The sequence below is a fragment of the Pseudorca crassidens genome, chromosome 18 (genome assembly GCF_039906515.1).
Source record: "Pseudorca crassidens isolate mPseCra1 chromosome 18, mPseCra1.hap1, whole genome shotgun sequence".
NCBI lineage: Eukaryota > Metazoa > Chordata > Mammalia > Artiodactyla > Delphinidae > Pseudorca > Pseudorca crassidens.
Genome location: NC_090313.1, coordinates 1,584,866 through 1,609,193, shown reverse-complemented (window position 1 = coordinate 1,609,193; position 24,328 = coordinate 1,584,866). Strand labels below are relative to the sequence as shown.

The following is a 24,328-nucleotide window of genomic DNA, read 5'->3' as shown; positions in this document are numbered from 1 at the left end:
TCTTCCAAAAAATTGCAGAGGAAGGAACACTCCCAAACTCATTCTATGAGGCCACCATCACCCTGATACCAACACCAGGCAAACGTACTACAAAAAGAGAAAATTACAGATCAGTATCACTGATGAATTATACATGCAGAAATCCTCAACAAAATACTAGCAAACAGAATCCAACAACACATTAAAAGGATCGTACACCACGATCAAGTGGAATTTATCCCAGGGATGCCAGTATTCTTCAATATACGCAAATCAATCAAGTGATACACCATATTAACAAATTGAAGAATAAATACCATATGATCATCTCAATAGATGCAGAAAAAGCTTTTGACAGAATTCAACACCCATTTATGATAAACACCCTCCAGAAAGTGGGCATAGAGGGAACTCACCTCAACATAATAAAGGCCATATACAACAAACCCACAGCCAGCATCATTCTCAGTGGTGAAAAACTGAAACCATTTCCTCTAAGATCAGGAACAAGACAAGGATGTCCACTGTTGCCACTATTCAACATAGTTTTGGAAGTCCTAGCCTTGGCAATCAGAGAAGAAAAAGAAAAGGCATACAAGTTGGAAAAGAAGAAGTAAAACTGTCACTATTTGCAGATTACATGATACTATACATAGAGAATCCTAAAGATGCCACCAGAAAACTCCTAGAGCTAATCAATGAATTTGGTAAGTTTGCAGGATACAAAATTAAGGCACAGAAATCTCTTGCATTCCTATACACTGACAACGAAAAATCAGAAAGAGAAATTAAGGAAACAGTCCCATTCACCAATGCAACAAAAAGAATAAAATACCTAGGAATAAACCTACCTAAGGAAATAAAAGACCTGTACTCAGAAAACTGACACTGATGAAAGAAATCAAAGATGACACAAACAGATGGAGAGATATGCCATGTTCTTGGATTGAAAGAATCAATACTGTGAAAATGACTATACTACCCAAAGCAACCTACAGATTCAGTGCAATCCCTAACAAATTACCAGTGGCATTTTTTTACAGAACTAGAACAAAAAATCTTAAAATTTGTGTGGAGACCCAAAAGACCCCAAATAGCCAAAGCAATCTTGAGGGGAAAAAACCGGAGCTGGAGGAATCAGACTCCCTGACTTCAGACTATACTACAAATCTACAGTAATCAAGACAATATGGTGCTGGCACAATAACAGAAATATAGATCAATGGAACAGGTTAGAAAGCCCAGAGATAAACCTACACACCTATGGTCAACTAATCTATGACAAAAGGAGGCAAGGGTATACAATGGAGAAAAGACAGTCTCTTCAATAAGCGGTGCTGGGAAAACTGGACAGCTACATGTGAAAGAATGAAATTAGAACACTCCCTAACACCATACACAAAAGTAAACTCAAAATGGATTAGAGACCTAAATGTAAGACCGGGCACTAGAGAACTCCTAGAAGAAAACATAGGAAGAACACTCTTTGACATAAATCACAGCAAGATCTTTTTTGATCCACCTCCTAGAGTAATGGAAATAAAAACAAGAATAAACAAATTGGACCTAATGATACTTTAAAGCTTTTGCAAAGCAAAGGAAACTACAAACAAGACGAAAAGACAACCCTCAGGATGGGAGAAAATATTTGCAAGCGAATCAATGGACAAAGGATTAATCTCCAAAATATATAAACAGCTCATGCACCTCAATATTAAAAAAACGAACAACCCAATCCAAAAATGGGCAGAAGACCTAAATAGACATTTCTCCCAAGATGACATACAGACGGCCAAGAGGCACATGAAAAGCTGCTCAACATCACTAATTATTAGAGAAATGCAAATCAAAACTACAATGAGATATCGCCTCACACCAGTTAGAATGGGCATCATCAGAAAATCTACAAACAACAAATGCTGGAGAGGGTGTGGAGAAAAGGGAACCCTCTTGCGCTGTTGGTGGGAATGTAAATCGATACAGTCACTATGGAGAACAGTATGGAGGTTCCTTAAAAAACTAAAAATAGAACTACCATATGACCTAGCAATCCCACTACTGGGCATATACCCAGAGAAAACCATAATTCAAAAAGGTACATGCACCCCAATGTTCATTGCAGCACTATTTACAATAGCCATGGCATGGAAGCAACCTAAATGCCCATCAACAGACAAATGGATAAAGAAGATGCGGTACATGTATACAATGGAATATTACTCAGACATAAAAAGGAACAAAATTGGGTCATTTGTAGAGATGTGGATGGCTCTAGAGACTGTCATGCGGAGTGAAGTAAGTCAGAAAGAGAAAAACAAATATCGTATGTTAACGCATATATGTGGAACCTAGAAGAATGGTACAGATGAACCAGTTTGCAGGGCAGAAGTAGACACAGATGTAGAGAACAAACGTATGGACACCAAAGGGGGAAAGCAGCAGGGGGTTGGGGTGGTGGTGTGATGAACTGGGAGATTGGGATTGACATGTATACACCGATGTGTATAAAATGGATAACTAATAAGAACCTGCTGTATAAAAATAAACTTCAAAAATTTAAAAAAAAAAACGCCAAACAATTCAGGCTTAGAGGAATTTGCAAGAACGGTTCAGGGTTCCCAGTACCCTCCACCACTCCGTAGCGCCGCCAGCCGTGCCCATCACACTCCCCATAATGTGCGTTGTTTCCTGATCCACTTGAGAGTAGGTAGCATCATGTCCTTTAATCACAGTACGTTAGAGGGAGTTTCCTGGGAATAGAACCAGAGGACACTGCCAAGTGCAGAGAGTTGACGTGGATGTTCCGCCCCCATCCTGCATGTCGCCATACTCCGATTTTGTCAGCGTCTCAGCCGCGTCCCGCGTGGCGTTTTCCCTGGTTGCCAGGCCCAGCCCAGGCCCCCACGTCGCCCGCAACCGTGTCTGCAGTCCCCTTCAGCGGGGGCAGCAGCACCCCCTTCCTTCTCCCTCACAACGCAGCCCTTTTGGGACTGCAGGTGGCTCTCACAGGCTCCTGGCTTGCTGGCGGGTTAGACGCCGGCCGTGCAGGTCCCGCCGCAGTCTTCTCGGTCCCTGGGCCAGGGCCGCACGCTGTTCCTTTTCCCCTGGTGATGATGATACCTGTGCTCACCTGGTTAAGGTGTCAGCCGGTTTGTAGTTATCAAATAACTTGTGGGGAGAATTCGAGGGCGATGTGAACCTCTTAATCCCCATCAGACTCACTTGCCCGGGTCCATGCTCACCTACAAGTAGTGATCCCGTCCCATCTCCCGTTTCTCTCTGTTTAGAAGTTGGCATCCTCTTCCTAGGACGAGCCTTCCCCTCTGCCCCACGAATTTACTTATTTTTCCTCCGTCTCTGTCAGTGTGCACTCCTGGATTCTTACCTATTTGATGCTGAGATTACCCCACCTCTGGCTTGCGGGGGCTCTCCTAGCTCCTGTGCTTCAGCATGGACCCCTACACTCTTGAGAACCTTGGTCTTCTAGCAAAAGGTGTTTGGGGCTTACCAAATACTCGTACTTGGTAAAATACACCTACAGTTTTGTGTACAGCTCAGTGGCATTAAGTTATGGAAAGTTCAGAACTTTCCCATTATCCCAAACAGAAGCCCTGACCCAGTATGCAGTCCCTCCCATCCCCCATCCCCACTACACACACACACACACACTCTCTCTCTCTCTCTCTCTCTCTCTCTCTCTCTCCCCCCTCCTCCTCCTCCTCCTCCTCCTCCTCCTCTCCTCTCTCCTCTCCTCTCTCTGCCCTCTGCCCTCTCTCCCCTCTCTCCCCTCTCTCTCCCCTCTCTCCCCTCTCTCCCCTCTCTCCCCTCTCTCCCCTCTCTCCCCTCTCTCCCCTCTCTCCCCTCTCTCCCCTCTCTCCCCTCTCTCCCCTCTCTCCCCTCTCTCCCCTCTCTCCCCTCTCTCCCCTCTCTCCCTCTCCCTCTCCCCTCTCTCTCCACATCACAGACTTAGGCAACCACTGATCTACTTGTTCTGGATCTACTTGTTCTAGACGTTTGCTATAAATGAGATCGTACGTTGTGTGGCCTTTTCGGTTGGGCTTCTCTCACTAAGCATCATGTCCTCAGGGTTCATCCACGCTGTCGCGTGTGGCATCTTCATGCCAATTTAAGGCTGAATCACGCTCCGTCGGGTACATGGACCACCTTCGTGTATCCATCCATCGATGGGCATGTGGGCTATTTCCACCTTCTGGCTGTCGTGAACGATGCTGCTGTGAACATGAGTGTGCCGTGTTTGATTACGCGTTGTCGGCTTTTTGGGGTCTATCCCTAGGAGTAGAATTGCTGGTTCATGTGATAATTGTTCAACTTTTTTGACAAACTACCACCATTTTTCATAGCACCTACGCCATTTTACGTTCCCATCAGCAACTCACAGGGGTTCCAATTTCCACACCTCCTCACCAGTATTTGTTACTTTTCATTTTTTATGACATAGCCATCTTGGTAGGAATCGGTGTCTCATTTTGGTCAGACTTGCTTTTGCCTGGTGACTGATGACGTGGAGCATCTTGCCATGTGCTTATTGGCTATTTGTAGACCTTCTTTGGAGAATTGTCTATTCAAGTCCTCTGCCCATTTTTGTTTTTTAATTCAAAAGGTTTATTACTCGTCTGTTAATTCTGTTACATTTATTTATTCAGTTGTCTGCCCATTTTTTAATTGTGTTTTCTGTCTTTTAAGTGGTGAGAGTTCTTTCTGTGTTCCAGACATTAGATCCTTATCAGACATGTGACTTGCAGATATCTTCTGTGAGTTTTTTTGTTTTCTTGATAGTGTCCTCTGCATAAAAGTTTTTAATTTTGATGAAGTCCACTTAATCTGTTTTTTTCTGTTACTTGTACTTTTGGTCGTATCTAAAAAACTATTGCCAAATCCAAGGTCACGAAAATTTGTGCCTATGTTTTCTTCTAAGAGCTTTGTAGTTTTAATTATATTTAGGTCTTTGATCTTTGTTGAGCCTAGAACAGTTAACTAGCTAGTAAGCACCCAGTGTTAGCTGCTGCTACCTTATTGTAATCATTATTATTATTTCCACTCCTGGGAATTAATCTCCAGGAAATAATTTTAAGAGACGTCTGCATTGGAAGGATTATCATACTGTTGACTTTTTTTTAGGTGTGAGATGGTACAGTAGACCCGTTTTCTAGAAGAGTCCTTGTCTGTTAGCTGTGTTCTGAAATACTTAGACATGCAGTGACATCATGCCTGGGACTTGATGTATTGAAGCTGGGTCATGGGTCCGTGGGGTGACTAGGAGCTGAGTTTGGAAGCGTGAAGAGGAGTTGCCAGGCAGCTGCGAGGCTGCGGGCCCAGGCCCTCATCCCGCAGCACCTGCTGTGCAGTAGCGCAGGTCCAGGTCCCGCTCCCTTAGCACCCCGTCCAGTGGGCTGGTGACAGTGCCGGCGAGCAGCTCCGGACCTGGCAGAGGGGTGGGAAGAGGAGGTGCACGCCGTGGAGTCGGGGGGGCCGGGCCCAGGGGAGGACTCAACCCCTTCCTAGGACCTGGGCCTCAGCTCGTGACAGTGATGAGGGTATCGGGCGCCCGGGGGCAGGGGGAGGCTGTCGAGAGGGTTCGGCTCGCCAGATGAAGCCTGATGAGAGCCGCCGGTGCTCCAGGGCACAGAGGCTGTGGGAGGGGCCGAGGAAGCCCCCGGGGGCTCAGGAGGGAGGTCCCAGCCTCACATCCTGGACGGGGTCAGGAGCCCTCCCAGCCCTCCCAGAAAGTACCATTGAAATCGCAACAACCTCAGGGCCCGAGCAGGTGGCGGCAGCTGTCAAAACACAGAACTGACTTTTCATTCAGCTGTGAACACTGAACAGCATGTGGTTCTTCAGGTTAAAGGTGTTTAGCATAATTAAATTTGTTGTTTTCTTGGCTTGACAGATGATTAAACTTCAGGAAGTATTCAAGACGTTTTATCTTGGAAAGCACAGCGGTCGAAAGCTTCAGTGGCAAACTACACTGGGTCACGCCGTGTTGAAAGCAGAGTTTAAAGAGGTAAGTCCTGTGTCTCCTCCACTTTTTATTTTTCTTAAGTATGTTAATAGAATGTTTTTTGATTGTGATTGAACTTTGGTAGCAAAGAAAGGAAGCGTTTATTCAATATAACTCAACACTGGCTTTTCAAAGGTCAATAAAATGAAACAGTCGAAGGATTACTCTTCTAATCAATAAAAATTAATTAGAATAGAAAAACATTTACCTAATTAAAAATAGAGCTGGGCTTCCCTGGTGGCGCAGTGGTTGAGAGTCCGCCTGCCGATGCAGGGGACACGGGTTCGTGCCCCGGTCCGGGAAGATCCCACATGCCGCGGAGCGGCTGGGCCCGTGAGCCATGGCCGCTGAGCCTGCGCATCCGGAGCCTGTGCTCCGCAACGGGAGAGGCCACAACAGTGAGAGGCCCGCGTACCGCAAAAAAAAAAAAAAAAAAAGAGCTAAGGCTGTGAAGAGGCAGTTCATAAAAGTGAGACTGAAACTCTGACTAGGAAACTGACAGGCTACAACTAAAAGAGCAGCAGCCTCGCCCCCTGCGGGAAGGAGCCGTGAGCCCTGCAGAGGGCGGTGTGGTGCTGCGTCTCAGAACCTGCAGTCACGGGCTTGGTTGCAAGCAGTTCCGACTCCGGGAATTCGTCTTCATAAAACATTTTCACAGGTTAACGAGTAAGAATATTTGTTTCAGTGCCGTTATTAAAAGTGACAATTTAGGAAGGGAAAATGCATGCGGTGTACTGATAAGTGAAAGAAACATGTCACAAAACAGTCCATATTCGAACTTAACTTCAATTTTGTAAACAAAATTCAATTATGTATACTGAGCCAAAAAATTACAGAATTACTGTTTTGCAGTTGTACTACGTTAACTATGCATTTTCATATAAATTAAATATACAATTACACATAAATTACCTGTACACATTTCATTGTGTGTTATTGTACAGGGTCATATACACAAAACCACACACGCTACATATAGTTATTTTTTCTTTTTTTTTTTAATAAATTGATTTGTTTCTTTTTTGGCTGCGTTGGGTCTTCGTTGCTGTGTGCGGGCTTTCTCTAGTTGTGGCGAGCGGGGGCTACTCTTCATTGCGGTGCGTGGGTTTCTCATCGCGGTGGCTTCTCTTGTTACGGAGCACGGGCTCTAGGCGTGCAGGCTTCAGTAGTTGTGGCTCGTTGGCTCAGTAGTTGTGGCTTGCAGGCTCTAGAGCGCAGGCTCAGTAGTTGTGGCGCCTGGGCTTAGTTGCTCCGCGGCATGTGGGATCTTCCTGGACCAGGGCTCGAACCTGTGTCCCCTGCATTGGCAGGCGGATTCTTAACCACTGCGCCACCAGGGAAGACCTCACATACAGTTCTTTAAGGTGTCGTGAGAGTTAAATCCCACGGTCCCCTTACTGTCCACATCCCCGGCTGGGCCCACAAGAAGTACTTGCACGGGGTGCCCCTCCCCACAGTGACCACGTGGCGAGTGTCCGTGGCAGGGGCTGGGTGACAGGAGGTGGGGCCCATGTCAGCTGCTGCAGTGGAGGGAGTATTGCGATAAGGCGGGTCACATGGCTTTGTGCGTGTGACAGCGCTACGTTTGAGAAGCCACTATATACCTTAACTTAAAAATACCTTATTGCCAAGAAAATGCTAACTGTCGTGTGAGCCTTCAGCAAGTCCTAATCCTTTTCTGGTGGCGGGTTTGAAATACTGAGTCACCGACATGGGACATGGCACGGAAGGAGCAGGTGCTTGGAAAGGGAGCCGACAGACACGCAGACCTGCAGTCGAGCGAGGTGTGACATGTGCGCCTGTTCGCAGGGTCCTTGTTCTCTTCATGCAGCGTCAGCCGCGTCTCCTGCCAGCTTCCCCTCCAGCCCGGCCTCGTCACCGTGCCTTCTCGTGCTCTGTCCAGAGTATTTCAAGAGAAGACTTAAGTGCAATCCTGAGTCATTTTATTCTTGTATAACTCGTAACTTAATTTCTTCTTATTTGGTGTTCAATTAGTAATTCTTACCATTCCCCGCGCACACAAAGTTTGAGAGCAAAGAGCAGCCTCTTAAAGAGGTCCGCGGGGTGCGCGAACGCGGCGTCCCACGTGAGCTGTCCTTCTCTTCAAGGGGAAGAAGGAGCTGCAGGTGTCGCTGCTCCAGACGCTGGTGCTCCTCATGTTCAACGAAGGCGACGGATTCAGCTTTGAGGACATAAAGATGGCCACCGGGATAGGTAGGCACGCCTCCGCAGCGCGGGCGGCTTCGGGGAAGGGGACGTGGAGGCGCGGCCCCTGCTGGCTGCACCCGAGGTCGCGGCTGCCCGGGGTCCTGACCTGTGCGCTTTCTCCCACTCAGAGGGCAGCGAGCTGCGGAGGACGTTGCAGTCCCTGGCCTGCGGGAGGGCGCGCGTGCTGATCAAAAGTCCCAGAGGGAGGGAGGTCGAAGATGGAGACAGATTCGTCTTCAATGGAGAGTTCAAGCACAAGTTGTTTCGGATCAAGATCAATCAGATCCAGATGAAGGAAACCGTACGTGTACCCACTTTCTCTTCCGTTACACAGCACTCACCAGGGAGTCACTAGGTGTAGAGTAATTTCTCGACTGTAGGGTTCCAGAGCATGTTCTAAAGTGTCTAATTACATACGTCATGTCTATGAGAGGGCTTATTTTAACGTAACTTTCATTACTTTATACTCGCGACAGGGGCAAAAATCAGAAAGAAATGCATTTAACAGTTACGGTTCCTATTCACAGAAGTGGTGGGTAAATCAGACCTTCCCAGACCGCATGCTGTTAGCGTGGAGAGCACGTCATTTCCAAAGCCTGGTGACCGCGTGCTGTTAGCGTGGAGAGCACGTCATTTCCAAGCCTGGTGACTGGTCTCTTGATTTCTGCACAGCACTCGGCCATTCTCTCGGCCTCGCCTCCACCAGGTCCTGGGGTGGAAGTGGTGAGGGTCCTGGGAGCTGTGGACCCACCAGCAGCACCTCTGGGATCCATGTACAGGTGGAGCATCTGTAGCTTTGATCAGGCTCTCGAGTGTCACGTGTCCGGAGCAGGTTCTGGACCTGCCCTCGGGCCTTCCTGATGCAGAAGCCCTGGTACCGCAGGGCTGTGGTCAGCGTGTGGGCCAGGCAGGCAGATGCACCCTGGTGCCCATCTACAGAGCAGGTGTCAGCCGCCCCCTTATACGTGTGGATGAGCGAGACAGGGCCTCGTGGGGAGGGAGGTAGTCCAGATGATGCATGGGCAGCTCTGAGGGTCTGAGGTGGCATCACAGACGCTCCTACACCTGCAGCGGTTCTGAGGCCTGCTGCCCTTCCCCGGAGGAGCTCGGTGTTGCCCAGTCGGGAAGTATGTTCAGATCGTGCAAAAGAAATAGATCAATAAATGTGTGAAAGGTATTTAGTCTCATCAGTAGTTGTTTCAATTCAAATTAAAATAATATTCTATTTTTTGGCTATCAATTTGGGAAATGTTTAAAAGTTTGATAGTATCGGGAGTTGGCAAGAATATGAGAAAACGGGAATTTTTATTTTTTGAGATGTTTGGATTGGCACAGTGTTTTTAGTGGGTAATTCGACATATCTGTTGAAGGTTTAATGCACGTAGCCTGTATTCCATCTTTCTTACTATTAGGAATTTATACCAGAGTGACTAAAGGGTGTAAGATTCTGGACTTATAATTCCCAAGTGGGCCTGTCTGTCACCTCTCTTCCTCCAGAGGTGACCTCTCCTGCCACTTGAGTTTGCGGCTTTTCTCTGATGTACATGTGTAAACTTGTCTTAATGGGATCGCTACACGTGCCATTTACATGCACCATTTTGTAAGCTGTTCCTATTCTTCACCCTGGGCCTCTTTCCATGTCAAGACTTGGTTTTTAAGGGTGCAGAGTAATCCGTTGTGTGGCTCGAATCCGAGAATCCGTGGGGCCCATCTGCAGGGCCTGGCAGTGCCCCTGCCGAAAGGCAGTCAGGATGTTTCCATTCCTGGAAATCGGGTTATGCTGACCATCCTGTTCAAAACACTCCTGTTTCCCTGGCGGGGTTGTTTCTTGAGCGTAAACTCCTTGCCCTGGAATCGCTGCGTCAGAGAAGGTGAACTTTGTTGACTTGACCCCTCAGCCAGATTCCAGTCTCTGGCTCACGGGGGTCCTGACCTCCGTCCCCGGCCTTTGCCCACCCCGTTCTCAGGCACCGAAGTAGTTCACTGCCGTGTTAGTGTGACTTCCTTTGGTTCCTCTGAGCATCTTTTTGCCATTTAGGAGCTCGTACGAAGTAGGTAACCTTTCTAGTCCTCAGTTCTTCATCTTTTAGAATAAGTGTAACACCATCTCAGGGTGTGAGATTTCAGTGAAAATGCTTCTGCTTAAGACTCTTGGCCGAGCGCCTGGAAGCACCTTATAGATGCTGGTCCGGCTCTTCGTGGGCGGCCGTTTGCAGTTTTCTCTTTTTAATTAACTGCTTGAATTCAAGTCACTGGTACATTTATTGTAATATTCCACCTCTGACTTGTGGGTATCCTGTTTATATTGAGGACATTAACCTTTGTCTTTTGTGCACATGATTTTGTCGTTCTGAGAGCGTTTCCCACATGACTACGGTGGGAAGTAGAGTCTTTTCTTCCACAGTTTCTGACTTGGGGGTCATCCTAAGAAAGACCTTCCTCTAACCCAAATTTTAAAAAACATTTACCTCTATTTTTCTAGTAGTTTATACATTTAAATCTTTCTGTGGGCAGTGTAGAAATTATTTTGGTATCAGAAAACATTGTAACCACCCTCCCTACTTTAAAAAGTGAGTTGATTCTCTGATAACCTATTGGAACTGTCACCGTTATTATAATCAGATTCTCACATTATGGGGTAGTTTCTCATTTCTGTTCTACAAGTTCTGTTGATCTATTTCATAGCCAGCACCGAAAGTCTTTTAATTAATGTACCTATTCCTATAAATGTACTTATTTTGGTCCTGAAGTTAAACAGTTTCACTAGAACAAAACTGCAGCACAGGACAGGATCCACCCGCAGTGTGGCCTTTCTTTCAGCAGAAGCTTATCAGACTCCACAGTCGGAGATAATCAGCACTGAAGTACACTCTCGCTCCGGCTTCTCCCGTGCAGGTTGAAGAGCAGGCCAGCACCACAGAGCGTGTGTTCCAGGACCGGCAGTACCAGATCGACGCCGCCATCGTCAGGATAATGAAGATGAGAAAGACGCTGGGCCACAACCTGCTCGTTTCCGAATTGTATAATCAGCTGAAGTTTCCCGTCAAGGTGAGTGGGTGTCAGCTTAAGTCGCAGCACCCGTTGCACCCTTGGCAAAGCGCATACGAGTCTCACGACCTTTAGCATCGGACCATCTGTCCTCCGTTATAGCTGGTCACACACTACAGAAATCTCCATGTGTGTGTGAGAGTGGGGCTCCACCTGACCCCCGGTCACCGCTGGAGGGACACTAGGGCCCGGCTCTCTCTCCTCCCGCTGTTGTCACGTTGCCTCTGCCCGAGGACGTCTGCCCTAAAGCCTTCCGGCAGGCGTCCCAGGACCACCCGTGCGCCTGGGCAGAAGTTCTCTGAGGCCGTGCCGTCCAGCCCGGGCGGACCGGGGAGTGGACGGACACTGGACGGGCCAGTGGGCCCTCCTGTCCCCAGGGAGTCCTGTGCCCCGCCATGCTCTGCACCCCGTGGGGCCGGAGTCCCTGCTCCTGTACAGGAGGGACCCGGCGGTTCAACAGAGGCTGCAGAAGCGCCAGCTCTGCTCCGACAGGTGCTGGTATCGGCCCATCACTTGGGGTGGAGGGTCCACTCGGGCTCGGAGGCGACCGCGCAGACACGCCTCCAAATGCGGACGTGCCTGGTGCGTCCCCTTCCCAGGGGCACTGCCCACGTGGAGCATGTGTAAGTAGCACACGGTGATGGCAGGCGGCATCGGGCTTTGTCCTCACGAAGGAAGGGCACACCCCGGGCAGCGACCTCGGTGCCTGCGACCCCGGTGCCGTGCTCACCATTCACAGCCTCACACCCCCAACGGGCAGCCCTGCTCGGACGCCTCCACACGGATGGAAGCGCTTTGCTCACGATGTGACGTTAGCATTGTCTTTGGAAGCAGGCAGTTTTGGTCTAGCGTTTTATAATTGGCCTCTGATTATAAACAGTTCTTTGTAGATGGGTGTGTTGGTACGTGGTATATGCACATAACTGCAATCCCGTGCCTCGAGCGTGGTATCTTATATTCCCCTATGGTTGTAGCTTTAACGCCACTATAATTGGGGCTTTTGTTCTTCTTTTCCAGCCTGGAGATTTGAAAAAGAGAATCGAATCTCTCATAGACAGAGACTACATGGAGAGAGACCAGGACAGTCCCAACCAGTACCGCTACGTGGCCTGAGGCTCGTGGCGGCTCCTCCCATGAGACACTAGAATGTATCTTTAGGGCAGAAACACTTCTGTGCTGTTTCCAGGACTTTCTGGTACTCAGCAGCATGGCTGCTTTGGGACTAGCAGGAAAGGGGGTCCTTGGCTCCTCCTTCACAGGCTCAAGGATTTGCAGGTGGCTTGTGTACCTTCCCTCCAGTTCTTCCTCCTGTTCTGTTAGGCGTTTGGATGGTTCCGTGGCTCTGCAGAGTGACTCTGAGGTCAGACAAGCAGATCCTGGTTTCTTAAAAGAGGCTCCTTTGTAAGCTGTGTTCTCGTGGCAGAAGCTCATGTTCGGTGTGTGTGTGTGAGACCCTCCGTGCTGCCCTTCTGTAGCTGCAGGGACACAAGCTCTTAGACCCAAAACAAGAACCCTTACTGGTGAACATTAGGAAGAAACAGTCACTGTTAAAGCTGGCTGGTCGATTATGCAGCCTGGATAGTAGCATCTGTTCCAGGTCTTTCAACAAGGGTTAACCTCTGAGGAGTGGCTTTCAGGATGGGGCTCCTTGGCGAGACCTCTGACGCACCAGGAGGACACCACGTCCGACGTGTGTGATGCCGCGAGCCCGTCAGCGCCTTCACTTTTACTTCCACTGCGTCCCTTGTGGATTTTCTGTTTGAGGGTTTAGAGGGGGGCAGTGTGTGTGTGTTTGCCGTTCTAAGATTGAGTCTAGCAGCCCCGTTCTCTGCATTGGGGAACTGCTGTTTGATTTTTTCTAATTGCAGTGTTTGTACGATTGCGACAATAAAGTTTGGTTTTGTTTTCACGGCCCTGGGCAGGGTGGCTGTCCTCTGCTGTAACCACTGTAAACGTTTCGGAGGAGACTTGACGTTGTGAGCAGGGGTGACCTCGGCGGCACCTGCTTGCATTGCTGTGTGCGCGCAGCCGAGGCTGCGCGGCGGACGGTGGCGTTCGTGTGGCACCTACAACAGACACCTCGCCGGGAGCCTTTGAAAGCGCTTGTATTTTACACATAGCAGGCTACATTTTGATTCAAAGCTACCAAAGGGATTTTGATCATGGTGTAAGTGTTGGAAGCAATATTTTCTGGAACATACCAAGTTTACATAATTTGATTTTTGTGCTAAATTATTAAAAGATTCTCCCTTTTTGAAACATGCGTGTTTAAAATATGACATCTTATGGGTTTCCATATGAAAATCCTCACTCTTTAAGTATCATCCTTATTTCTATATTTGTAAAGTTTCATTTGTGAGTTCAGTAACAGGTGGTTGGTAAGAGACCAGATAGATTCTACTTCTTAGACTTTAAGTTCATTATCTCTTGATTGTTGACATTGTAACTGAATGTAGACTTACCCCGAATAAAATTAGTTTAATTGGCCTTAAAATTACATTAATGCAACTGTGGCGCAAACAACACGTTCCTCCTCACCCTTCAGCGTGGCAGACGTCAGCCCCCGGCCCCCCGCCCTGGCCTCACTGTGTTTCACCTGTGCGCTTCCTTCAGGGTCACGTCACTCACGTGTCATTACAGTTAAAGGTCAGCGTGGGAAACTGGCAGTCGAGGAATGATTGAAAAGGAAAAGACACGTAGGCGAAAAGCTACTAAATTGGAAGGAAGAAGGTGAGATGCTTTGAGGACTTTCACGGGGAAGCCCTGAGCCTCAGGCAGGAGGTCGGGGCAGCGTGGGACGGTGTCAAACGTCCCCTTTAAAACAGACCCGGTGACTCTACAGTAACAGCGGGAAAGAAACACGCAGGAGGAGTGGAGCGTTGTTTCAGACCTCTCCTGACGCAGGGCAGCGTCGGGGCAGAGCGGTCCGTGCGGAAACCGCGCCCGCGGGGCTGCAGCGGGGCGGGGCTGGGGACAGGCGTGTCGCCAAGGGTCCAAGAAATGAAACTAAATAGAAGAAAAAAAACTTGAGATGCGTCTTTTTTGGAGTGGCAAAAAGTCTAATACGAATTAAGATCCCTTTGTTAAAAGACAAAGATAACTGACATTCTAAAAACTCGGGGGGTGGGGTGGGAGCGTTTTTAAATAAAAACTGGCAAATTTGGGGGTCAGAATAAGGCAGTGCCGAGCACGTCGTGTGCACAGAGCTGCCAGCCAGCCGGCCTGGCTGTGCTCTCGGCCTGAGCCCAGAGCGGCGGGGGGAGGGGCGCCGTGGTCCCTGGCCCAGGAGGTGGTGGGTCAGAAGGGCGCTTGCTGGGGCTGGGGCTGGGCTGGGGGCGGGAGGGGCCGAGGTAGCATCAGAGCTGGAGGACAGAGCGGTGGGTCAGAAGAAGCAGCGAGTGGTTGTGATGCCAGGGCGGCCATGCCCCCTGCCTCAGGCCCCAGGGAGCCGTGCCCGGTGACAGGTTAGGGTGGGCGAGCTGTTAGGCCAGGCAGGAGCTCTGCTGCCCAACACCCTGTCCCCCCGTTCCCTCCCTGGGGTCGGGGGTGACCCTCTGATGAGGTCGACCCTGGTCCAGCTCTCGCCTGGAAGTGGAACCTGCCCATCAAGAGACGGAGGGTCGAGGGGTCAGCAGAGAGGGCTGGGGGGAGCGGGCCATCAGGGTAGGATGCGGAGCGCCGGGCTCAGACCCGTGGACCCTCGGGACGTGACCCCTCAGTTGCAGCGTGGAACAGTGGTCCCTCAGCTAAACTGACAAGCACATTGTTCGAACGCTCGAAAATGCCCGTACCCTTGACCCACCGAAGCCCACATCCCTTTTGACGTCCTGCCGCTCGTGGGGAGGGAAGCCTGGCACCGGAACAGCACGCGTAGAACAAATCCTGAATGTCCTTGGACAGGACTTAGGTGGTGTCCGTCCAAACGTGTGTGACGCTGCGTCCCCCAGGCCTTCCCCAGAGTGAGATCCAGACGCTGATGGAGCGGACGTCGCATGGGAGGGAGAGGTGTGGCCACGGTGGGGGGCAGAGCACCACCCCGTGCACGCGTGTGTGTATGTGTGCGTGCGCCCGGGTGCACAACAGCACACAGCTGTCCCCTCACGGTGGACTTCCAGGGCCAAGGGAAACTGTTCATTGCATACTGTACTGCTTGAATATTTGTCAAAACAAAAAGTTTGTAAATAAAATTCATCCAAATTGTTAAGAAAAACAAAATGGCCCCGCATACCACACCCATAGCATCCTGCCCCTACCGTGGAGGGCGTGGTCAGCCCACCCAGAGGAGGCCCAGCGCCCCTCGCCCCTCTTCCTCCTCTAGTCAGTTGTGTCCTCTTCAGTTCCTTCATAGTAAGTCACACATTCCAGCCTCCATGTACCTGGCTCAACTTTTCTCAAGAGCGTCTAGTATGAAAGTGAGGAAATGAAGGCCCATATTCTTCCCCATGATTCTTCCCCCTTCCAGTTTCTGACAGCTCTTGTCATATCATGTTTATATATTTATACATATTAAACTTTGCATGTTTTGTCTAAACATTGCAAACTCCCAAAAGGCATTTACGATCATCTGTTAACTCACCCTGGAACCCCGGAGTGAAGTGTGATTCTGTACCCGGGCCGCTCAGAGTCTGAGCACAGGGATGAATAAGCTCTCTTCTTCCAAACGCCATCAAACGCTCAAAGTTCATGTCATATTTTAACTTGCTTTATAGTTGGACTCTGGTCCAGCTTTTTGTCTTCCCTGGACATTTTAAAATAAAAATTTTAAGTAAAAATATAGCAATTTTTAATGCTATTGACAAAAAAACCCACACAAACCTTTGTCTTATCACTACGATCTGCAGTTTTCTTATTAAACTCTGCACGAATCCAGTTTCTTCTCAAAGACCTTTTCCTCAGAACCTGATGCCTTCCGACCGGCGGCGTGGCTGGCGTCCCCTGCTCCCCAGCCCCCAGCCTTCATTTCACTTATTTTCCTGATGCGTTTTTACTAAAGTGATCCTCACATGACTTCCTCGGCAGAAAGGCACAGGAGGAAAACGTTCTGAATCCTTGCTTGTCTGACTTACTTTGCCTTCGTGTTAGTAGTTTGGCTGCATATGAAGTTCTAGGTTCGGGACTTCGCTGGCGGTCCAGTGTTAAAGAATCCGCCTTCCGATGCAGGGGACGCGGGTTCGATCCCTGGTCGGGGAACTAAGATCCCGCAAGCCACGCGGGGCAACGAAGCCCTCGCGCCGCAACTACCGAGCTGGCGCGCCGCGGTGGAAGATCCCGCATGCCACAACTAAGACCCGACACAGCCAAATAAATAAATAAATGAAGTTCTAGGTTCACGTCCTGGCCCAGAACTCGGAAGGACTCGCTCCCCAGCCTCTGATTTCCAGCTCTGAAGTTGGCTGCCGTTGTGTAACTAACCTGGTTTGTTTGGTTTTTTTCCACAGAATGTTTGAAATCTAGTCCCAGGTTTTCGTATTTCACAATATTGTGACATGGGGCCCATTTTCATTTGTCCTGACAGGACCCAGTGAAACTCCCTCTTCAGAAGACTAGTGACTCCCTCTGTCCTTTCTCCACTCACTTCCACAGGGCATCTTCTGCTCTGATCCTCCAGCTCTCACTTTCTTTAAGAGGAATTTTGTGACGAAAATAGGCCAGACGATCTTGAATGGAAACCCACAGCCCCCTCCCCTCCCTGCCCCGCCGTAAACTTTCCATTTCTGTTTCTGGTCAGTTCTTCCCCAGCGCAGTGGCCTCTAGATCAGTCTGTCACTTCCTGTTTCCTGATTACCCCCAATTTTAATAGGAGACTGTTGCTTTGTTTTGTTTTTATGGCTACTGTATGTTCTTGAAGTTCTGAGGGCACTAATTCAAATTTTTGAAGTTCTTTTCTCTTTCCGCACGTCTAGGGCAGGGCTGTAAACCTTTCCTGTAAAGAGCCAGACAGTAAACACTTCCTCCTTTGTGAGCCCCACAGAGTCGCTGTGAGGTGTTCTCTATTACTTTCCAACAACATTACGTGAAAACCATCCTTAGTCCTCTCACACCAGCCGCGAGCTTTGGCTTCTCAGATCCCCTCGAGGATCAGGGGTTGGGGGTTCTCTGCCCCCCGGTCCCCAGCACAGGATGCCCCACATTCTCTTGGTTGCTGGGGTGCGTGTGATTTGTGTGTCTGTGTGTGCACCTGTGTGTTCTTACAAAGACAGGAGGACAGCATAGAATGGGAGGTGCAGATGTAGATAAACGTGAAGCAGCGACATAAAAAGCTGAGAAGGTTTTTACGGGTCCCTAAGAATCAAGGTCGACTGCTCTGTAAACGGAGATGGCGCTGCATCTTAGAGCAGACATGCTGTCAGCTTCTCACACCTTGGAGGCGCCTGGGCTGGCAGACAGAAAGGGTTAGGGCTGGAGCTTCACGGTCAGGTGGCCCAGGGGTCAAAGCCTGGCTCTGTCGCCATCTGGGTGCCCTTAAGAAAATTACACTCTCTAAACCTTGGTTTTCTTATCTTTTAAAAGAAGATAATAATGCTCCTTAGCTGTGCGGTTGTTCTGAGTTAATACAAAGGTACTTAAGACAGTGCCACAGGCCAGCACATGTGACAAACGGGGGCCTCTTCTGATTCGGTATAAATCTTAAACCTGCCCAAAGGGGTTAAACCGCTGCGGAGCAGGAAAAGGGGGGCAGGAAAGTGGGGGAACGGGAATAAAGAACAGAAATAAAATGATCGAAACACTCCAACTAAAAGGCAAAGACTTTCAGACTGGATAGAAAATTAAGACCCAGGTAGGTATACGTCATCTACAAGAAAGTCGTTTTACACATAAAGACACAGACGGGTCTAAAGTAAAAGATGAAAAAAGCTTTAGCATGAAAACTAATCATAGGAAATTACACACAGAAAGCCGTGTGGCTATATTAGCATCTAGTGGACTTCACGACAGGGAGTATTTGCAGAGGTAGAGGGCATTTCATAAAGATAAAAGAGGTACTCATCAGAGCCAACCCTAATGCACAGACCTCTATAACAGAGCTTCCAAATAAATGAAGCAAAAATGATGGCTGAAAAGAGCAATTAGAAGCAGCAGACAGATCCATGATTGCAGTCGGAGATCTCAGCGCTCTCAGTAGCTGATAAGTAGACAGAAAAACAGGAAGGACGTGAAACGTTATCAACCGACCTGACCTCGTGGATAATTACAGAATAGTACACTCAACAACGCTCTTCCCAGTTCGTGGAGACTCTAACCAAGGTAAGCATGTGATGTGTCATAAAACAAGTCTCACTGCACTTTAAAGGGCTGAAACTATACAGAATGTGGCCTAGATCACAATGAAATTAAAGTAGAAATGTAACAGAAAGATAATTGGTAAATGACTAAATGGAAATTAAGCAATACACTTCTAAATAAATAATCCAATAATTCTAATATAAATAGATAACATAAATAACACACTTTTAAATAAATAACCGGGGCTTCCCTGGTGGCACAGTGGTTGAGAGTCCGCCTGCCGACGCAGGGGACGCAGGTTCGTGCCCCGGTCCGGGAAGATCCCACATGCCGCGGAGCGGCTGGGCCCGTGAGCCACAGCCGCTGAGCCTGCGTGTCCGGAGCCTGTGCTCCGCAGCGGGAGAGGCCACAACAGTGAGAGGCCTGCGTACCACACACACACACAAAAAAAAATGAAACAAAAATTATCAATATTAGGAATGAAAGGACATGACAACAGATCCTACAGAGAATATTATGAATCAGTTTATGCCAATAAATTCTATAACTTAGATCACATGGTCAAATTCCACAAAATTTGCAAATTATCAAAATGGACACAAGAGGAAACAAAATAAAAACCTTACACGGTCTTTCAGAAACAGGAGGGAATAGTTCACAACTAAAATTATGAGTCCAGCATTACCCCGATTAAAAGATAAGACAAAAATATCACAACACCGACCAATGTCCCTTAACCAAATATTAGCAATTTGAATACACCAATATATAGAATCAATAATATACCAAAACCAAATGAAGTTTTCCTCAAGAATGCAAGGTTGGTTTATCATTTGAAAATCTAAAAAAGAAAAGAAAGAAAAGAAAAACGTAATCATCTCAATAGATTAAGAAGATTTTGATGAAATTCAACACTCGTTGATTTTATTTTTTTTAATATTTATTTGGCTGCTCCAGGTCTTATTTGCGGCACGAGGGATCTTCGTTGCCACGTGTGGGATCTTTAGTTGCGGCGCGCAGGATCTAGTTTCCTGACCAGGGATTGAACCCAGGCCCTGCATTGGGAGCGTGGAGTCTTAACAACTGGACCACCACTGGAGTCCCAACGCTCGTAGATTTTAAAAACAACTCTCAGAAAACGGGGAATAGAAGGGAACTTCCGTAACGAGAAAGGACATTTACATAAGATCTAAGCTAACATTATGCTTAAGAGTAACAGACTGAAAGCTTTCCCCCTAAGGCTGGGACAAGGCAACCTTTATTCAGTATTGTGTTGAAGATCTTAGCCACTGCAATAAAACAAGAAGTGAAAGGCGTATAGATAAGAGTGAAGAAGTAAAATAGTCTTTATTTTTTATTTTATTTATTTTTTTTGTTTGCAGTACGCGGGCCTCTCACTGTTGTGGCCTCTTCCGTTGCGGAGCACAGGCTCCGGACGCACAGGCTCAGCGGCCATGGCTCACGGGCCCAGCCGCTCCGCGGTATGTGGGATCTTCCCGGACCGGGGCACGAACCCGCGTCCCCTGCATCAGCAGGCGGACTCTGAACCACTGCGCCACCAGGGAAGCCCTAAAATAGTCTTTATTTACACATGACGTTATCATATAGGTAGAACATATGAAAAAATCTACAAAAAATGCTACTAGAATAAGCCAGTTTAGCATGGTCAGAAGATGCAAGGTCACTAAACAAAGATCGACTGTATTTCTACATTCTAGCAACAAACAATTGGAAAATAAAATTTTAAAGTACAATTCCATTTGAAATAGTATCCAGAAATGTGTGAAATACCTAGGGATAAACTACAAACTATACAAAAAGATGAACACACAAAACTATCAAGCATTGCTGAAAAAAATTTAAAGAACACCAAAATAAATGGAGAACAACAGCGTGTCATTGGAAGACCCAATATGGGGGTTGTTTTCTGTTTATTTTTGTTTGTTTTAAATTTATTTTATTTTGGGGGGCTGCATCGGGTCTTAGTTGCGGCACGCGGGATCTTCATTGAGGCACGAGGGATCTTTTTATCGCGGCATGCGGGCTTCTCCCTAGTTGTGGCGTGTGGGTTTTTCTCTCTCTAGTTGAGGTGTGCGGGCTCCAGAGCACACGGGCTTTCTCGTTGAGGTAGCTGAGCTCAGTAGTTGTGGCACACGGTCCTAGTTGCCCTGCAGTATGGGGGATCTTAGTTCCCTGACCAGGGATCGAACCCGCATCCCCTGCATTGGATTCTTTACCACTGGACCCCCAGGGAAGTCCCAAGTCCCAATATTGTTAAGAGGTTGGTTTTCTCCAATGCCCACCAAAATTCCAGCAGGCTTTTCACTTTACAGAAGCATGATCCGCTGGGTCTAAAATGCCTATGGAAATCCAAAAGGCAAAGCAGTCTTTACGAGAACAGTTGGAGAAGAAAAAAACCACAGGAGAAAAATCTTTATGGTGTTGGGATATGCAAAGATTTCTTAGGATAGAAAAAGTATGAAGCATAAAAAATACCAATAAACGGGATTTTCATTAAATTTAAAGTTTGCTTTTTAAAAGGTACTATTAAGAAATAGAAAGGCAAGCCACATAATGGTGAAAAATATTTACAATACATCAGAGTATCTGTATCCAAAATATATAAAAACACTTAGAATTCAATAACAAGAAAACTAGCCACCTATTTTTAAAAATAGGACAAAGTTTGAACACTTACCCAAAGAAGATACCTGAATTATTAGGCACAGGAAAAGATCTTGGACCTCAACAGTCATCAGGAAAATGCAAATTACAATCACAATGAGACACCATTAGACAGCTACCGTCATTTTTTAAATGTAAAAGACTAATGATACCAAGTATTGGCCAGGATGCGGAGCTACTGTTGGGGGGAACTTACAATGGCACAACCACTTTGGAAAGGCGTTTGACAGTTTCTTTTTAAAGCTAAACATACACCTTCCATATGACCCAGACATCCCACTCCTAGGTATCTACCCAAGAGAAAAGAAAGCATCTGTCCACACCACGATTTGGTGTTGAGTATTTATAACAGCTTTATTTGTAACCATCAAAATACTGGAAGTAACCAAAAGTCCTTCAACAGGTGAATGGGTAAACAGGTGTGGTAGAGCCACACTGGAATAAGCGGCTATCAGCAATGCAAAGGCATGAACTAGTGGTTCACACGGCATGGATGAATCCAGGTACAAAGAAGTATATACCATGCCGTTCCATCTGTGTGAAATTCTGTAACATGAAAAACTAACCTGTAGTGACCAGATCCGCGGCTGCCTGGGGTTAGGGATGGGGGAGAAGCACAGAGCGGCACGAGGGGCCCTTTGGGATTGAAGACGATGTTTTCTCCCTTGATTGGGGTGGTGGTTTCGTGGGTGTTTGCTGTTGACTAAGAAAACGCAGAAGGCTGCATATAAGAAAGAGCTTCTTTGGGATCTTCGAGAATTTCAACTTGGGAAACGCAGATTTGGGTAAAGCTGAAAGAGTGTTCAATAGAAGAGAAAGCGTCGGGGGTTTACAAAGGCGAACGCCATGAGCTCGTGTTTGTTAATTTACCATCCTAACCATTTAAAAAAAATTTGTTTATTTATTTATTTAGGCTGCGCCGGGTCTTCCTTGCGGCCTGCGGACTCTTAGTTGCCGCCTGCATGCAGGATCCAGCTCCCCGACCAGGGATCAAACCCGTGAGCCCTGCACCGGGAGCGCGGAGTCTCACCCGCTGGGCCCGCCAGGGAAGGCCCCGTGAGGTTGTTAGAGTCCATCGACTCTGACACAAGAAAGGAGATACCTGTCCGTAAGGGAGAGGCCGTCACAAGTTATTTAGGCCAGGGGTCCGATAAGTGTCTTGAGTTTCTAGAACGTTGTGCAGATGTTCCGGACACCTGCGTCAAGACGATAAGTGGTCAGAGTTCCGATTCCATCCAGACTGAGATGCGTACAAACCCCACTTCCTCAGCGGCCTCTGGTCCAGTTAGAGGCTCTCTCGGCAACACTGGTGCCAGTTTGATTTTCCTCTCACACTACGTTTGTCAAAATTCATCAAACTGTACACCTAAAATGGTATGTGTATTTTATATAAACTAACCTTTAAAAAGTGGATTTGACAAGGTAAAAGTTACAAGAAAAAAAGAAAATGAATGGGGCACCTTTCCCTGGCTCTAGCTGGAGAAACGAGAAGGCAAGAGGAGACTGGTCTTAGGCAGTTGGGCTCGTGGTCATTGTGAGCTTTCTTAATGTTTCTATCTTGGTCCTAAATTTTCTTTTGTAGTTAAGAACAGACAACGCCCAGATTAACTGATTAATAGTCCAGTCTTATCTGTCTGGAACAGAAGCTCTCCCTGGAGCTCTGCGGTTACACCCTCTCTCGCTGTCAGCCTTCCCAGCCTTACTGCTGCGGACTTGTGGGTTCGCTGGCCACACAGAACCACTGTGAATTACAATCATGAGTTACAAACGTGGAAGTAGCTTCATGGGGACTTCAGTTTCTGCCCTGCGTTGCCCATGACTAGGAAGAAGCCTTGCTGGCCACATCTCGTTTCTCAAACCAGCTCAGGCCCGAGTCACACCAGCTCAGACCAGGGGCCCAGACGGCGTCCAGGGCGTTGCAACTGGAAACTCCACGTGACTGAAGTCACACAAGTTCTCGTGCTGCAGGTGACTTGGAACTACTGGATTTAACCTGCTTTCTAAGAAAGCAAAAAGTTTTGGTTCTTTTTTATGAGGGTTCCTTTTTTGTAACCTTCTAAAAGGAAGCCTACTGTGGTTGAAGAATTTTGAGGAAACTAACAAAAGGGAGTTCTCCGAGAGGTGCATGGGACGTGTATAAAAGATGTTCTCAATGGCCTTACGTTAAGCAGCAGAAAAGGTGTTAGCCACCTGGAGGGGAGGCTGAGTTTTTAAAAACGTTGCATGATGGGAGTCTTGCTTCTTCCCCCACTTATTAGCGTACATGTCACTTGAAAGCACACTGTTTTCTATTTTTCTGACATGTTATTCATTAATACTAGTCTTACACTTACCAGCCATCATCCTCTTGCCTTTTGTTTCATTACTGGACTAAAAGTAAATATTTTTGAGCTAAGTGGGCAAGAGAACTGGAAAAGAGAAGTGAGAAATCACGGTCCCCGGGAGTGTGGTGCAGGCCCACGTCTGCTGTGAGCTGTGCCTACTGAGCGCCAGGGGCCCCCTGGACTCACAGGTCGGGGCTCCACGCCGGGCAGCCCTGTGGCACCCACATCCCCCAGGTCCAGGGCTGGGGACTCTAACGTCTGCAAACAGTGGTCCCTTCCGAGGGGAGTTCTTGGGCAAAGCAAGAACGACGGGTAACTTGAGTGAAACAGAAACACCAGCACACTACTCAGCCCGTGAGGAAGGGCAAAGGGAAGGATGAACCCTCAAGCCCTTTTATGGTCGCTGGGCGCGTACACCGGCAGGAGTGTGTTAAACACCATTGCTTCTAACCTAGTCAGTTTAATCTACAGGGGAAATGAATCTCAAAGAAAAATCATAAACAAATAATTTATCCTCAAAATATTTATCATAGTATTTGTGAGATAACAGAAAATGTCCATATTGGTCTCTGCCCCCGGTTCCTGGCACGAGGCTCCTGAAGCCCTCGGAACTCCTGACGAGGCCGCTGGGAGCATCTTCTGTTCTAACACTGGGTCTCTGACCCTGTTCCTGACACACAGTCCCTAAACCCCCTGGAGTTTCCTGGGTGACAGGGGCGTCCTTTGTTCTCATGAGGCGACTCCGGGGGGCTTCTGGGTGGCTCCTGGTCACCACAACGACCAAGCCGTGATTAGAAGCTCGGAGCTTCCAGCCCCGCCCCATTCTCGGGAAGGCAAGAGG

The 24,328-nt window shown here is 47.9% G+C and overlaps 1 protein-coding gene across 3 annotated transcripts in view; it reads left to right on the top strand.

Annotated features, from left to right (window-relative positions):
• CUL4A (cullin 4A) overlaps positions 1-13,748 on the top strand; it is a 45,582-nt gene extending 31,834 nt beyond the window's left edge. For 2 of the 3 annotated variants that reach the window (XM_067713785.1, XM_067713787.1), the window contains 5 exons: positions 5,888-6,001; positions 8,107-8,212; positions 8,335-8,507; positions 11,102-11,254; positions 12,272-13,748. In XM_067713785.1, coding sequence (XP_067569886.1) covers positions 5,888-6,001; positions 8,107-8,212; positions 8,335-8,507; positions 11,102-11,254; positions 12,272-12,367 — 642 coding nt within the window. In that variant the 3' untranslated portion in view covers positions 12,368-13,748. The remainder of the gene's footprint in view (positions 1-5,887; positions 6,002-8,106; positions 8,213-8,334; positions 8,508-11,101; positions 11,255-12,271) is intronic. The other variant, XM_067713786.1, reaches the window with a different exon arrangement.
• The last annotated feature ends 10,580 nt before the right edge of the window (positions 13,749-24,328 follow it).